This window comes from Zootoca vivipara, chromosome 7, assembly GCF_965207765.1.
Source record: "Zootoca vivipara chromosome 7, rZooViv2.hap1.1, whole genome shotgun sequence".
In the NCBI taxonomy this organism is placed as follows: Eukaryota; Metazoa; Chordata; class Lepidosauria; order Squamata; family Lacertidae; genus Zootoca; species Zootoca vivipara.
Window position 1 is genome coordinate 74,736,625 of NC_142590.1, and position 14,454 is coordinate 74,751,078.

A 14,454-nucleotide genomic window follows, 5' to 3' on the forward strand; every position below is an offset into this window, starting at 1 on the left:
GGCTTTCTAACTTTTGAACTTAAATGTTTCGGCTTCCAGCTTCAAGATCTGGAGAAAGGAGAAGGCAGCTTCCAACTGTGGCTAGGCAGAGAGTCATCATTATTCTCCCTGCAAAACAAGCACCCAGCAGCACTGAGGAGGGTTGGGGCACAGCTGAAGGAGGGAGAACCCTCATTGAAAATATTTTACTCAAGGGTCTATCAAATTCTGGACCTCGCACTTCTGACAAATGGCCTGATTTGGGATCTCTCTTTTCTGATCCTGAAGAGGTCTTTCAGTCCTGAGTACATATACAGTGGTACCTCGGTTTACAAACACAATTGGTTCCGGAAGTCTGTACTTAACCTGAAGCAAACTTTCCCATTAAAAGTAATGGAAAGTGGATTAATCTGTTCCAGACGGGTCCGCGGAGTACTTAAACTGAAAATACTCAAACCGAGGCGTACTTAAACTGAGGTATGACTGTAATCCTATACTTATAGCCTTCTACTTGGGTGGAAGTTCATGTAAAGAGACCATCAGGGTCAATGCAAATTTGCGGTGGTTTTTTAAAAAAGTGGTTGCTCTTATAAAATGCATAGAAACCAATACCCAGAGAGGACCAAGCTTCCACTTTTTGCTTCCTACATTGCTGGAGGAAGCATATGGATCTTCACAGAAAGCTAAACACGTAATAGTTGTATAGAAATGAGTATTGGAAGGTTGAAAATTGGAGGTTCAGGATCTTAAGCGACAAGCGGAATAGTAGTGTGTTCCATTCAACTAAGTCAATGGAAAGTTGCTTTAGCATCTACCGGTATATTTAGTGTTTCTTTAGATTTAAAATTGAGATTGAACAAAAATTGATGTTTGGAGTCTAATATACCCAGAACATCAAGTATCTTTATAGGAAGGAATTGGCTAGTTCAGATAGAGAATGGTGGTGATGATGATGATGATAATAATAATTTATTATTTATACCCCACCCATCTGGCTGGGTTCCCCCAACCACTCTTGGTGGCTCCCAACAGAATATTATGGTAATAATATGGTGATGTAATGCATTTGAAGCATATGATGTAGACATATTATCCTGTGGTGTCTTGTTTCTGATCAGAAAGTACAGTTGTACCTTGGAGGTCAAATGAAATCCATTCCGGAAATGTGTTTGACTTCCAAAATGTTCAAAAACCAAATCACAGCTTCTGATTGGCTGCAGGAAGCTCCTACAGCCAATCAGAAGCCCTATCGGACGTTCAGGTTACAAAAGAACATTCGCAAACCGGAACAATCACTTCCGGGTTTGTGGCATTTGAGAACCAAAATATCCAAGTTCCAGGGCGTTTGGGATCCAAGGTACAACTGTATTGCATTTGCTTTGGAGAAATCTTTGATATATGTGGATGTTTACTCCCTTCTCTGGCTATGCTAGCAGGAGCTGCTGGAAGTTCACAAAACCCTAAGCAAATTGGGTTCACCAGAGTCCTTATGCTGCACCTCAACCTCTGGCATCTTCTGATGGGGCACTATTGCTAATCTCCCATGCCCCTGAAGTTCAGTTGGCCTTTACCAGGAACTGAGCCTATAGTGTTGTAGAACCTGCCCTGTGGAACTCCTTGCCAATAGAAGTATTTTAAATGTATTTCTTTTTAAAGCTGCATTGTTCAGGCAGCCTTTTTGAACATTTTTTTTTTAAAAAAACCTGCTAGTTTTTATGCAATATTTTCCAGGTTTTTTTTTTCTTTTTAAGAACATGATAGAATCTGGAGTACTTTCATCCCAAGTTTTATTTATGGCTCAGTGTCTCCACAGTCTAACATCACACACCTCATTCTGCATTGCCCTTTATAGCAGCTCAGTCCCCAATGTTTGCATGAAAGGCCCAAGTGTCAGTGGAAGAGCATTTGCTTGGCATGCAGAAGGTCCCAGGTTTGAACCTAGAATTCCCAGGCATGACCTGGAGAGAACCAGGCCTGAAGACCTGGAGAGCCACAGCCACTCTGTGTAGACAATACTGAGCTAGATGGACCAATTGTTTGACTCATATGGCAGTTTCTTAGGTTCCTAACACCGCTTTATAGTGTCCTACATCCATGAAGCAGTGGACACCAGCAAAATGCTGTGGCTAATGTTCTCATGCCACTTAGAACTTCTTATTCTTTGCTAGTTCATCTTCTTTACCCTTTACAACAGAGCTGTAGTTTTTGTGGGAAACTTTGTTTTCTTCTATTTTGCCTTTAAACATTATTTGCAAAGTGGTCCTGGATTGTTGGCATCCATCTGTCTCGAGAGACAATGGAGTGCATCTCTGGGAAGTGAAGTCCGGAGCACCAAAGTGACCTCCCGGGGGGGGGGGGAGGAATCCTGGGCAATGTGTATGGAGGTCCTGGGCTGCCCAGATGACAAGACCCGCTTTCAGCCTCGCTGATGTGGTGCAAAGGAAAGCAGATGTTTCATTGCAAGTTGCAAGAAAGAGGTGTATAAGGCAACATCATCTTAGGGACTCTGATCCAGATTTGTTTACTCTTTAGCCTTTTCTTCTCCTGAAGATACCTCACAAGGCAGGTTTAGGACCAGAGTTTTCCTTCTTCCAGATGGCCTACCTTCCCAGGCTGATGACCCTCACTTCCCTCTACAGCAGAAACTGCCTTCTTGACTGTTGGACCCACTGTTGGTCTTGTCTGCTCAATCTGCCAGAGCCTGTCTTCACATGCAGGAGAAGTTCCTAACTCACTGAGGGTTTGAGACCCACTGTCTGCCCTCACCTGGTTTAGCCAGCCAGTCGAAGCCGTTTCCTAGGGTGTGGCCACTGCTGCATGCTGACAGTTTCTAGGATCCACAGGTGAGAGCTGAGTGCAGGGTGGGGATCGAAGACAGACAACCTACCCCAGAAGCAGCATGACATGCCTCCCCCATAGGTAGTACCTGTTGGAGTGTTGTGGGTATCAAAGAATTAAAATAATTGGGAATGTTGACTCAGCAGCATGTGGTGACTAAGCATCAGGAGACATGGGGTGTTGCTTAATTGATCCATTGCCAGCTAGTATAAAGAGGAATGGTTGGCTTCCCACTCCAGTTGGTAGGGATGTGAAGAGGTGACGACTTCTCCTTTGAATGTACCAGTAATTCCACCTGTATGGTGTGTATCTTGAATGTAGAAAGACTGCTTTACAATGCTGCAAGACTGCAACTGAATAAAGCCTTACTGAAAATCCAGCTTGCCTCCTGAATGCTTCCTGTGGGGCTCCTGTACATCACAACAGTACCCCTCCCCTAATACCCCATACACCTCGGATTTTACCAATAACACATGGGCATGAAACAGTGTGTTATGCCAATGTGGGTAGGGGGAAGAGGATGTTTTCCTAAGACCAAAATCTTCATATGGCCTGCTAAACTACTTCACAGGAAAGGTGAGCAGGGCAGAGCAGTTTGCTGTGGGAGGACTGTGCTCCCTCCCTCCCCTGGGAACAACTCTGTGGAAAGGATGGCAAAAAGAGAGAACCAGACAGGCAAAGAAAACCTCAGAAATTAGATCCTGCTCCAGCTGTACTGCCCCCTCCACCCACAGGGCCATCTACCATCAGCTGTGCCCAGTGAGAAGGATCCTGATGACCTGATACATGTGTGTGCAAGCCAAATGCAAAAATTTGTATCCTGAAAGGTAAGATGCTCAAGACAGCATGAACCAATAAAGAGTTTACGCATACATATGCACTGGCATGGTAGACACGCTGGATTCAGAAAGATCTAGGTTCACATTTTTGTTAGTGAGGATGGTCATCAGGTGACCACGAACCAGTCTTTGGCCCAGTTTGTACATAACACTAAGCCCAACCATAGCTTAGTGCAAACATGCAGGTTCCTGGAATAAAGATTGTGGCTGCTGTCCTCCTCCTCTGCTCCTGCAGCGCTACCCAAGGCAAAGCCATGGTTTGGTTTAGCATTCTATTTGAACCCAGGGCTTATGGTTTGACTCCATCAACACAGAAATCTTTTACAGAATTTCCTTGAAATATACCGGTAGCTTTGACATTTTTTGTTGTTGAAAACTTGGGATTTCAATGCCAAAGTTTTAACTATTGACACCACTTTCTCAGATCTTGCTCTACGCTTTGTGTTTTCAAAACCCAATTTTTGCATTTAACTAGGAAATGGATAATGTAGCACTGACATTTTTAAAATTGTTTTTACTAGCTATTTTCAAAACTCAAGGAGGCTTTGTCCTTCTCCTTTGACCAACAATGCCTGCAAAATAAGGGACAGTTCTCCTTTTTGCCTAATATTTGACATTCTCTTCCCCTACGCAATAACATTAGGATAGGTTTTCATTGCCTGCAAGAGTGTGTCCGGACAGTTCTTTTGAAGCTTCTTATGCAAACACTATTAATTAAATGGTGCAGCTTTAGATTTAGGTCACAGGAAAAAACCCAAAGAGCTACAATTCTGAGTAAGTTCTGTTGTTGGGACTAGGAAAAAAAATCTTAAGCACTGTTCTGAAAGCTCCATCTAGTGGATATTTATTAGACACTGAGTAGTGTAAGAAGTGGAATTTTGAATGACTGCTTCATTGCTCCTCTTCTAGAATGATGTAGGTATTCTTGTCTCCATGCTTTCTGATATTTAGTTAGGGCCAAGGAGAAGCACTTGCCTAACTAAATCAGGGGAAGTTAGCTGTACTGCATTGTATCCTTGGCTCCAGAACTGTTTTTTCTTGCCCTCCTTCTGTCCTAAAATAGGAAAGACACAATAAATCTGAAGCAGATTATGTGCTTGAGACACTCCTTTCAAGTAGGACTGGTTATCTTTTAATCATACAATAGAGCAAGGCAGACTTCCTCTTGAGAAAAATGGGAATGGAAGGGCTATCTGGTCAGTGCTTTTAGCAGTGGTTTGATTTGATTTCCACTTTGGCTAGGTGTAAAGCAGGCTTGATTACTATGATTCCAAAGTCAAGTTTCCTCTCAAAGCAATGGTTCTGCTTTCCATTCTAGCGTATATTTCCCCTATAGTGTAGGAGATGCTCAAATACAGCGGAAATTTGCTAATCATAAAGAAATCAAAGAAGTTAATTCAAGCCTTTCTCTCATATACATTAGCATATGGAGGCCCCATGGTTCCCTACCGCTGAACAAAATGGCACTAGTTGAGAAACCTATAGTAAAAAATCAGGACTAGTGCATAAACGCTTTCCAGAACTGTGCAAGGAAAATTTGTATCACTTCAAAATTATTTGCAAGAAACTTCAGGTGTGGACTGCTAAACAGAAGTGGGTGACAGATTGGGGGAATGTGAGAAGAATCTTATGCCTACACTTGCCACTGAAATGGTGACCAAAGCAAAACCAAAAACTGATTTGGGGGATCCTCCACAGGACAAACATCTAAGGAAATCTAGAAGAGTTTCAAACTAGCAAGAATTGCTTAGAGGAGTGTTACACATCCCTGACTTACGCCAAACGATTTCTTAGGTATTCCTGTTCAAGATGGTGTAGAAGTATGCTCTACCTATTTTTTAAAAAAACAAACTGCAAGGATGAAGTTCAGCATTTCAATCCTTTGAAATGGGTTGGCTAAAACATAATCCAAGTCACAGTAAATGCTATTTTAAAGCAAGCAATACTTAAAATATGGCTACTCTGAAAAAAAAAGAATAAAGGGTAAAACTCTGCCCAATAACATTCCTGAAACTTTGAAGATAGTCTTATGCACCTTTCAGCCAGAGGATATTATCTCTTTTTCACTTTATTTAAAAAACTACACTGTATGGCGCAAATAAACATTTGATCAAATACGCAGCAATGACAATGGACACATTTCCAACTATGGCACTGAGGGAGCATCTCACTACCACCACTGAATTTCCAACTCATGATTCTTATGTCAAGTGTACATCATCTCTGCCATGTGGGACATTTTCTTGGGAATATATAAGTAATACTCCATGTACCCTGAAAGATCTTCAATAGTCACGTCATCCACAAAGACTCGAGCTTGCTCAGAACAAGACCGGGCAGAGCTTGATGAACCCATCCCAGAATGCGATCGGTTTGGCAAAGATTGCGAATGTGCTTCCAGGACTGCCTTTTCACATTCCGAAAGGACACTCCGCAAACCGGAAAAGGAGTATGCTTCTATTGCTTGCCATGGTTTGCACTGACATTCTTTGTCCACGCAAGGGCATTGCTTCTCGTAACTCAGCTTGGAGAGTGACTGGAAATCTGAGGGTTGGCTAGGATCCAGGCTGGTTTCAAAGGTCAAAGAAAAAGCAGGACAACTCTTTCGCAAATTCTCTGAAGGCTGCTCCCTTGAGAAAGTGCTCCGCTGTTCTGCTCTGGCCCTCCTGCAGTTGCTGCTATCGAAAAGGGGGCATCTCTTTCCTCCCAAGTATGGCTCTTCTGTAACACTGGGGTCTGGACTGATTTTGTGCTTTGAAGAATCCATCTGGCTTTTGTGCTTCAGTTGGTTACTTGCAGAAGATGCTTTCATGCTGCAATATGTAAACTTGGGAGGATGCAGGACAGGAGATTTAGAACGCCTGCGGCGCTGCGGCCTCGTTGCCCCTCTCAAGGGTTTCCTTGCACACCTGGAGTAGAGAGCAGCAATGTTACTAGAAACTGACTCTGGAACAAAATGCAATCCAAAATAAGGTAGTGTTGTCTGTTAAAATTATTTGCTACAGTTCTGTGGAAGAAACAGCTGCATCTCATGGTTTCTCCTGATAATTTTCCCCTGATACATATCAAATCCAGAAGAAGAATGTGATGCAACTGTAACCTAATCAGAAACTGCATTATCATTATCAGCCTTAATGGCAAACCTTGGCATTTCTTCCTGTCATGTATAAGCTAAACTTATCATCAAACTAAACATTAGAGGACAAGAGAAATGGAGTACAGTAGGCTTTACCCTATTGGCTAAACATCCATTATAGCCAAATACTGGGAGATAAAAGAAGGGTTTAACTAAAAGGTGTTGAACATAGTTACTAGTGAAGTGTCTTACCCATGCCAGTTCTCTCTTGAACAGGCGGTTTGATGTCTGCCTCCATCAACAGCAGCTCTGACTGGAGCTCTCAGTCCCATGCTGTCACTCACAGATGTAGAAGTTCTGATTTAAGGGGCAAATGACATACGTATTGAAGTATGATTCTAACGCAAAGTATCCACCTATATTAGCAAACAAAATGGAATATCGCCCCACCATTTTTTGCTTATCTACAGACAAATAGATAAAGAAAAAGGCTGCCGCTCAGTGGTATTCTATGCAAAAGGTCCCGGGTTAAACCCCTGACATCTCTAAGTAGGGCTGGAAAAGATCCCTGCCCTAAAGTCAGGATAGCTGCTGTCAGTCAGTGTAGACCCTGAGTGGGAATCTCTGGCCTGCAGGCCAATACTGGCCCACAAATTTGGTTCACAAGGCCATTTCCTCCAAGCCACCTGTCAATCAGCTGACAGGAGGCTGGGGTTCAGTTCTGCATTGCTGTGGGTACCTGATCCCAGCAGAATTTAACCCCCACTCAACAGCTGATAACGAGGGGTTAAATCCTGCTCAGTGTGGCTGTGTGCATCTGTTCCCTGCTAAAATCTCCTGCTAGACCATCATTTTGGCAGGGGATTCCATGCAAACCTGGATCCGCTGCTAAGATGATGAGGGAAAATCCATCCCTTTCAAGAGGAGAGTCCCAATACACATAGACCTTCCTAAGTCAGGATCAGATTCCTCTGCTAAAACTGATGGGTGTTTTTTTACCATGTTGTAGCAGGGAACTGCTGCTAAAGTGAAGGAAGAGAGATTCCCTTTTGGCAGCACCTTGCACGTGACATCATTGTGATGTTATGTGACTGACAAGTGGGTGGCTTCACTGTCTGGGAGATCAGGGTTCAAATCCCCACTCAGTCATAAAGCTCACTGGGTGACCTTGGGTCAGTCACAGCCTCTTAACCTACCTCACAGGGTTGTTGTAGGGATTGACTGAGGAGGGGAGTGAACCATGTACCATCCTCCTTGGAGAAAAAGATGGGATATAAATACAATAAATCTCCACATACAGTGGTGCCTCGCTAGACGAAATTAATTCGTTCCAGGACTCAATTTGTCCTACGAAAATTTCGTCTAGCGAGGCACCGTTTCCCATAGGAATGCATTAAAAGTCAATTAATGCGTTCCTATGGGCTCGGGGGGAACTGGTGGCAGCGGCGGCGCTTGTTCTCTTGGCTCGGGGAAGGCAGGCAGGCGCTTCCCCGAGCCAAGAGAGCAAGCGCCGCTGCTGCCAATGACAGAGCCGGATCGGACGAAGCTTCAGAAGCTTCGTCGGATCCGGCTCTGTCCGGTGGGGTGGGGGAAAGGCGAAGGAATGATCCTGCGCCTTTCCCCCACCTCTGCCAAGCCCCATGCCGGCGAGAAGCGGCGGCGGGGGAAGACATTCCCCGAAGTTCTCCGAAGTTGCGCTCAGTTTCGGGGCTGCGGGGCGAGAGGCGGTGGGGGGAAAAGACCTTTCCCCTCCGCCGCCTCCCCCCACACTGAGCACAGCTTCGGAGGCAAAGGAAGATTAGCTGTCAGCTTCCCGCGCTGACAGCTGATCTTCCTTTGCCGCTTTCTATGGCCGCGCTTCGTAAGACGAAGCAGCGGTCATAGAAAATGTTGTCGTCTTACGAATGCCTCTTGCAACACAAAACTCTTTCGTCTAGCGAGTTTTTCGTTGTGCGAGGCATTCGTAAAGCGAGGCACCACTGTAGCGGCAACTGCACCTGAGCCAGGCACAAAATGTGCCTAGGGAATTTCTAACACTGCCTGGCATGCCATTCTCCTTGCAAACAAAGTAGTAGTCACAATACTAGCTATTCTACAGGTAAACAGCCCAAACACCAATAAGAATATCAGACCCATATTGTTCATAAATGTATAGAAGTAATGTAATGCTGATGCCTTTCTTCAGAGTCAATTCTATAATAATGGAAAGACAGTAATACAATCCTAAAATTGTCAAATACACAGGAAGAGTAAATAGGACTGCTGTTACCTACCCGGTTGGATCTACTCTCAACTTTTTGAAAGCTGTTTGCAGGCTCTCTTCCTCTCCTTCTTTAGTTTCTGAGTCCATTTGCAGAGTGTTAGAATGTTATTGGGCCTGCCATATAATGAATGCTAACAAAAAATAAATTAATTAAATTTGTGTTGATGTCGAGAACACCAAGTGTAGTAAGCATATAGTAAAACTCTACACAACTGAAATTAAATATATTGCTTCATCCACCACTCAGACCACATTTTGACTCACATCGATAGTTCATGTGAAATGCCACCGTTAAAACAGCAGGCTCCTAGTTATTTGATGAAAGGATTCCATGGGCAATTTCTACTGGAAACCCAAGACAACCAAGGCACACATTTTCTGCTTTACTTTGAAACCTTTTGCCACATGGGTTGATTTCCAGTAGAGAATAGTGGAATGCACTATGCGAATATTAAGTAAAGAGTTGCCTGGTGTAAAGGGAGAATTAAAGTGAATTAACAACAATAGGGCCTACTCCCAAATAAGTGGGATTTGAATTAGGATTCCAGCCTAAAGGATTTCTCCCTTCGCATAAAGCTAGATTGTAGCAAACCAAATCCTACTCAGAGTAGACCCATGTCCATTAATAGATGAGCGCTGCAATCCCAGAGTCGGTCATGACTGGACCTTTACCTTTTTACCTTGAGTAGGACCAGCATTAGCTGCAACTCAGTATTTCTACACAGCACTAAGGATTGGCTAGAATCAATAGACAATATTCCCCTCCCCTTTCCTCAACCAATCTTTAGCCACAAATTAATTGCACTGGAGAGATCTATTTAATAGATTAATAAAATATTTATCATACAAGCCAGCATTCAAGGCATTCTATTTATGATTAGAACAAGGGCTGAAAAAACATATGCTTCAAAAGCTGGAAAGATGGAGGCTACTAAGCGGAAAGATTTTTCACTGGTCAGATGGGCACTACTCACATATATTGGGGGACGGACGGACAGGAGACCCTATATTGCTCAGTACAAGGAAACAATTGAAAATACTCACCAGAATGCCCTAACCAAAACACAAACACCCTTAAGTGATTTTTGTTGAAATTAATTTTGAGGACACCATGGCCCAGATCTGAAGCTGTGGTACACGGAGGGTGACTAAAAAGCCCGGGCCTGAGATGAAGTCCTGGTATGTTCATATGGGTAGAGAGTCCAGTTGTTCCCAAATGTTCCCCAGAACAGACCACTTGAAAAATGCTGAGGGATTCTAGCAAACTACTTAATGAAGCTCCAAGTTGTATTTAAGCAAAGACCCACACAGAGGGCATTGCAGTACCCCAATTTGAATGTAAAAGAGACCAAGTCTGCACTAAGTTTAGGAGGGAGCCCCACCCCCATTGTGTAGTTAATCCTTTCAGTCTAATTCAGGCATCCCCAAACTGCGGCCCTCCAGATGTTTTGGCCTACAACTCCCATGATCCCTAGCTAACAGGACCAGTGGTCAGGGATGATGGGAATTGTAGTCCAAAACATCTGGAGGGCCGGAGTTTGGGGATGCCTGGTCTAATTCACCAGCAAAACTAAATGTGTTTCCATGAGCATTTCCCCATTCTGACTGTTTAGATGCCATCCCAGCTAAGCATGAAATAAACACACAGGACGTATTATTCATGTTATTGTAATTTGGAATGGCTGCATGTGAATGGCTGCATGTAGAATTCAGAATTGCATGTAGAATTGTAATTTGGAATGGCTGCATGTAGGGCACCACGGAAGGCACCATAGGATTCAGAGGCATAGAAGTGGGAACGAACAAAGCTTACTTGACTGGAGGCTATGATAAAGAACAGTGATTTATACCCATGCAAAATGACATCCACAATGCTTCTGCAGCTGCTTCTCATAGCAATGAACACACAAACAATTACATCAGGATCAGGGTGCTGGTGCTTTTTGAAGGACTGATTACTATATACAACACCACTGCTAACTTAAAGGGGTACTTTAATTTACAAAAGCATGCTGCATTTTATAAACTGAATGAAATTGCTGAAGATTAATTAATGACAAAGTATCAAGCCCTATTTGACCTTTGTCCTACCTGCCTTCTTTTGGTTCTAAGCCCTTTGGGCAAGGATTATGCCACATTTGCACGCTGTATTCTAAGCAAATAGCTAGTCCTACTAAACGTAGTTGTACATGATTAACAAGTCTGTTATGAAGTCAGGGGTGTAAAATTCACACACACACACACACACACACACACACACAAACAGAAAATGGACACCACGCTTCTTCAAGCAAGCACCCTCTAGTTTTCAAGAAACTGCAAACCATATGAATACTGACTCTTTACAGCAAACACATGGGGCACATAATGCACTTTGAGCCAACACACAGGGTTAGAAATGCACTTAATGGGTTTATTTTATGGTTGTAGAGTATATATAGCAGCTCAAAGAAACAATGATTTGCCATGGAAGGAAGTTATTTGAATTTTGCAGCTGAGGACACCCAAGCTGAAATTTTATTTCTTTAAGCAAACAAGTACAGAAATAACATTTAATACTTGTGTAAATCTTTAAAAGACCAGTAAGACAGGCTGTCAACTAATAAGTTTTGCCAACTTTAGTGATTATCTTTCAGAATGAAAATATAGTGATTCATTTATATTAGAAGAGTTCCCAAAACCCATCAAGGAACCAATAGTGTAAGAGTCTTGAGAAATTTCTAGCAACCCATGCATGAAGAACTCCTATTAGTTTCATTAAATGTTTCCTCCTGTGAATATTTGTAGTTTAGCGGAGCATTTATTGGGCTCCCAGATATTGTTGGAGAGCAATGTCTATGCTGACTTGGTCATGTCCACAGAATGAAAGATAGCAGGATTCCCCAAAGATGTGCTCTGTGGGCCGCTGGCTTTAGGCACTAGGCGCTTTTGCAGACCGATTATGCATTACAAAGATGTCTGCAAACAAAGTTGTCTACAAACATGACATGAAGACTGGCAACATCAATGCTGCTGTGGGGGAATCCCTTGCAGGTGACTGCAGTGCCTGGAGACAGGCAGTCAGGTTGTGCATTCGTAGCAGGGACCAGAGGAGAAATGACCGCTGGGAGCAGCGCAGAGAGAAGAAACACCATGGTACATCAGCAGCACAACCGGGCACCTTCATCTGCCCCAGCTGCAACAAAACATGTCTCTCTGTATTGTTCTCTACAACCACAGCAAGTGCTGCAACCTTCCAAAAGTTTGACTTCATCCCCAAAGGGGCACTCCTCCAGTGTCTCCCAAGACAGACAGATGCAAACAGGAACAACTCCCATCATCTCTGACCACTGGTACTGAAGGCTAGGGATGACAGGACTTGTAGTCCCAACATCTGGGGACCCCAGGTTGGGAAAGACTAATTTAATGCACTACTTTTATTGGTGGCTTATTACTTCTTTATAAGTTTATAGTAGTTGTTTATGAACTTGGGGGGGTGAGTTCTGCTGCTTCTCACTGTCAACCTGCAGTGACAGTGTATGCCAGACTCCATTCTGCTTCATGCTGATGGACAAAGTGGGCCATCTGATGCATGGGTCAAACTACCCTAACTTTCAAGTGTGTAGTATGCCAAACATTGCAGACTTCTTGGAAATAGGTGCCATATGGCGTACTGGCATGTATCACCAGAAAAAAAGCACTGCTCCTCACCTGCAGAGATGCAGCCATTGCTTCTGCTCCCCTACCTCCAAATCCTTTTTCATAAAACTGTTAAAAATATTTTGATCTTCATGGATTTCATTTATCAATCTCTTATAAAGAGGAAGGGAAAGACAAAACTCTTTAATTAGGGAATAAACTTAATTACAAACTTTTAATTTTTAAACTTTATTTTTGAGTGGAACAGGGTAAATCTGTTTCAGCAAAAACAACAGTTATGGCATGTTATGTGCCAGCTTCTCATAACCTGATGCCCTCCAGGTACTTTGAACTACAACCCTCTTCAGCCCATCAGTTTGGTCACTTGTCAGGGATGCGGTAAAAAAAACAAAAAAAAAACACCAAGAGGGCATCAGGCTATGGAAAGCTAGCATGTAACATGCCGTAACAAAGGTTTCAGGGTCTTTGTGACAATGTGAGCCACCTTAAAGGCTATTTTTAACCTGGTGCCTTGCAATGTTTGCTAGAGCAGTGGTTCCCAATTAACTAAGTACTGCGGATACACATGCCGGTACTATAAAATTCACATGCTATAAAAACATGTTTTTCCCCTGAAGTCATCACAACTTAGGAATTCAGATTTAGGATTAACTGGAAGCCTAGCAGCGTGATCTTTGCACGCGTACTCAGAAATAAGTACCACCGAATTCTTACCAGCACAGGGTAGTAGTTAGGAGTACCAGACTAAGATATGGAAGATCCAGGTTCAAATCCACACTCTGCCATGAGCCAGTTACTCTTTCTCAATCCAACTTAACTCAACAGGGAACTAAATTAGTTGGGCCTGGGTTGGGAGGAAAAACCAACAACTTATAATAACCCTCAACCAAAAAGCAGCATAAAAATGAAATTAAGCTGTAGGCCAAACCCTACAAGACTTCTGAAGTGAAGGGTGGTGGTAACCCAGGACAGGACCTTTTTCTCCTTGGGCGCCCTGCTTTTACAGCATACTCTCCAGGGAAATTTGCCTAGAACCCTCTTAAACCACTTCTGCTGCACTGCGTTCTTCTTTACTGAGAGGATATTACGGTACTTTATAGAACTTTGTAAACTACTTCGGGTATACCTAAAAAAAAAAGGAGGGGGATATATAGGTGCTTAAAATAGCTTTTCAAAACGTCAGGATAAATCGCCAAGTAATTTAGATCTAGCAAACAGATGAGGCAGGCAAGCAATCGTCAATATGTCTCCCCCCATCCCCACAACGCCCCTCTACTTGTTTTAAACCAGATGAGCAGATAAAAGAGTAGATCTAGGCTTTAAGTAGGAATTCTGTGGATATGAAGGGCTACTGAGGGGAATAAAAGAACAGGCACAGTGGACGGTAGTGGAGTTCGGTCGGGGTCCTGCCCTCCGCCCGACCCCCGTTCGGCTCCGCTGAAGCGAAAGGCGCAGGAGACCGACAAGGGACGGTTGAGACCCGCCAGAGTAGATCCCGTCGAGGAAGAAGCCCTCCCGCCCAACAGCCTCTTTCCCCTCAGGCTCCCAGAAATGCCTGAACGACGCGAACCTGTTTCCCTCGTCGCGCCCCCTCCACCCCTCCCCGCTTTCAGGTACCCACTCACCCGATCAGCCAAGGGAGCCACTGCCGGAAGTGAACAAAAAATCAACAGGAAGTGATGACACTGCGGACGCATGCGCTCAGCAGCCGCGGGGCTTTCCCGCGCGTTTGCAGCCGTCCTGGTGCGCATTCCGGCGCCTTCGCTTGTGTAACCGAGGATGCGCTCGGCGACGCGGCGCATGCGCAACGCTGCCGCTGG

The 14,454-nt window shown here is 43.8% G+C and overlaps 1 protein-coding gene across 1 annotated transcript; it reads right to left on the bottom strand.

The window, feature by feature from the left end:
- Positions 1-5,706: 5,706 nt before the first annotated feature.
- Positions 5,707-14,392, bottom strand: LOC118089371 (oxidative stress-responsive serine-rich protein 1). The gene is made up of 4 exons (XM_035123967.3): positions 14,260-14,392; positions 9,006-9,126; positions 6,985-7,089; positions 5,707-6,565 (listed from the first exon to the last, which is right to left on the bottom strand). Exons 2-4 carry the CDS (start codon positions 9,080-9,082, stop codon positions 5,863-5,865), a joined length of 885 nt encoding a protein of 294 aa, XP_034979858.2. The 5' UTR covers positions 9,083-9,126; positions 14,260-14,392; the 3' UTR covers positions 5,707-5,862.
- Positions 14,393-14,454: the final 62 nt, after the last annotated feature.

Coding starts and splice junctions, on each gene's coding strand:
- LOC118089371 (XM_035123967.3), bottom strand. CDS start 9,082: ATGGACTCAGAAACTAAAGAAGGAGAGGAAGAGAGCCTGCAAACAGCT. Junction 7,090..9,005: donor TTGAGAGTAGATCCAACCGG/GTAGGTAACAGC, acceptor CCCTTAAATCAG/AACTTCTACATCTGTGAGTG. Junction 6,566..6,984: donor TCAAGAGAGAACTGGCATGG/GTAAGACACTTC, acceptor TCTCTACTCCAG/GTGTGCAAGGAAACCCTTGA.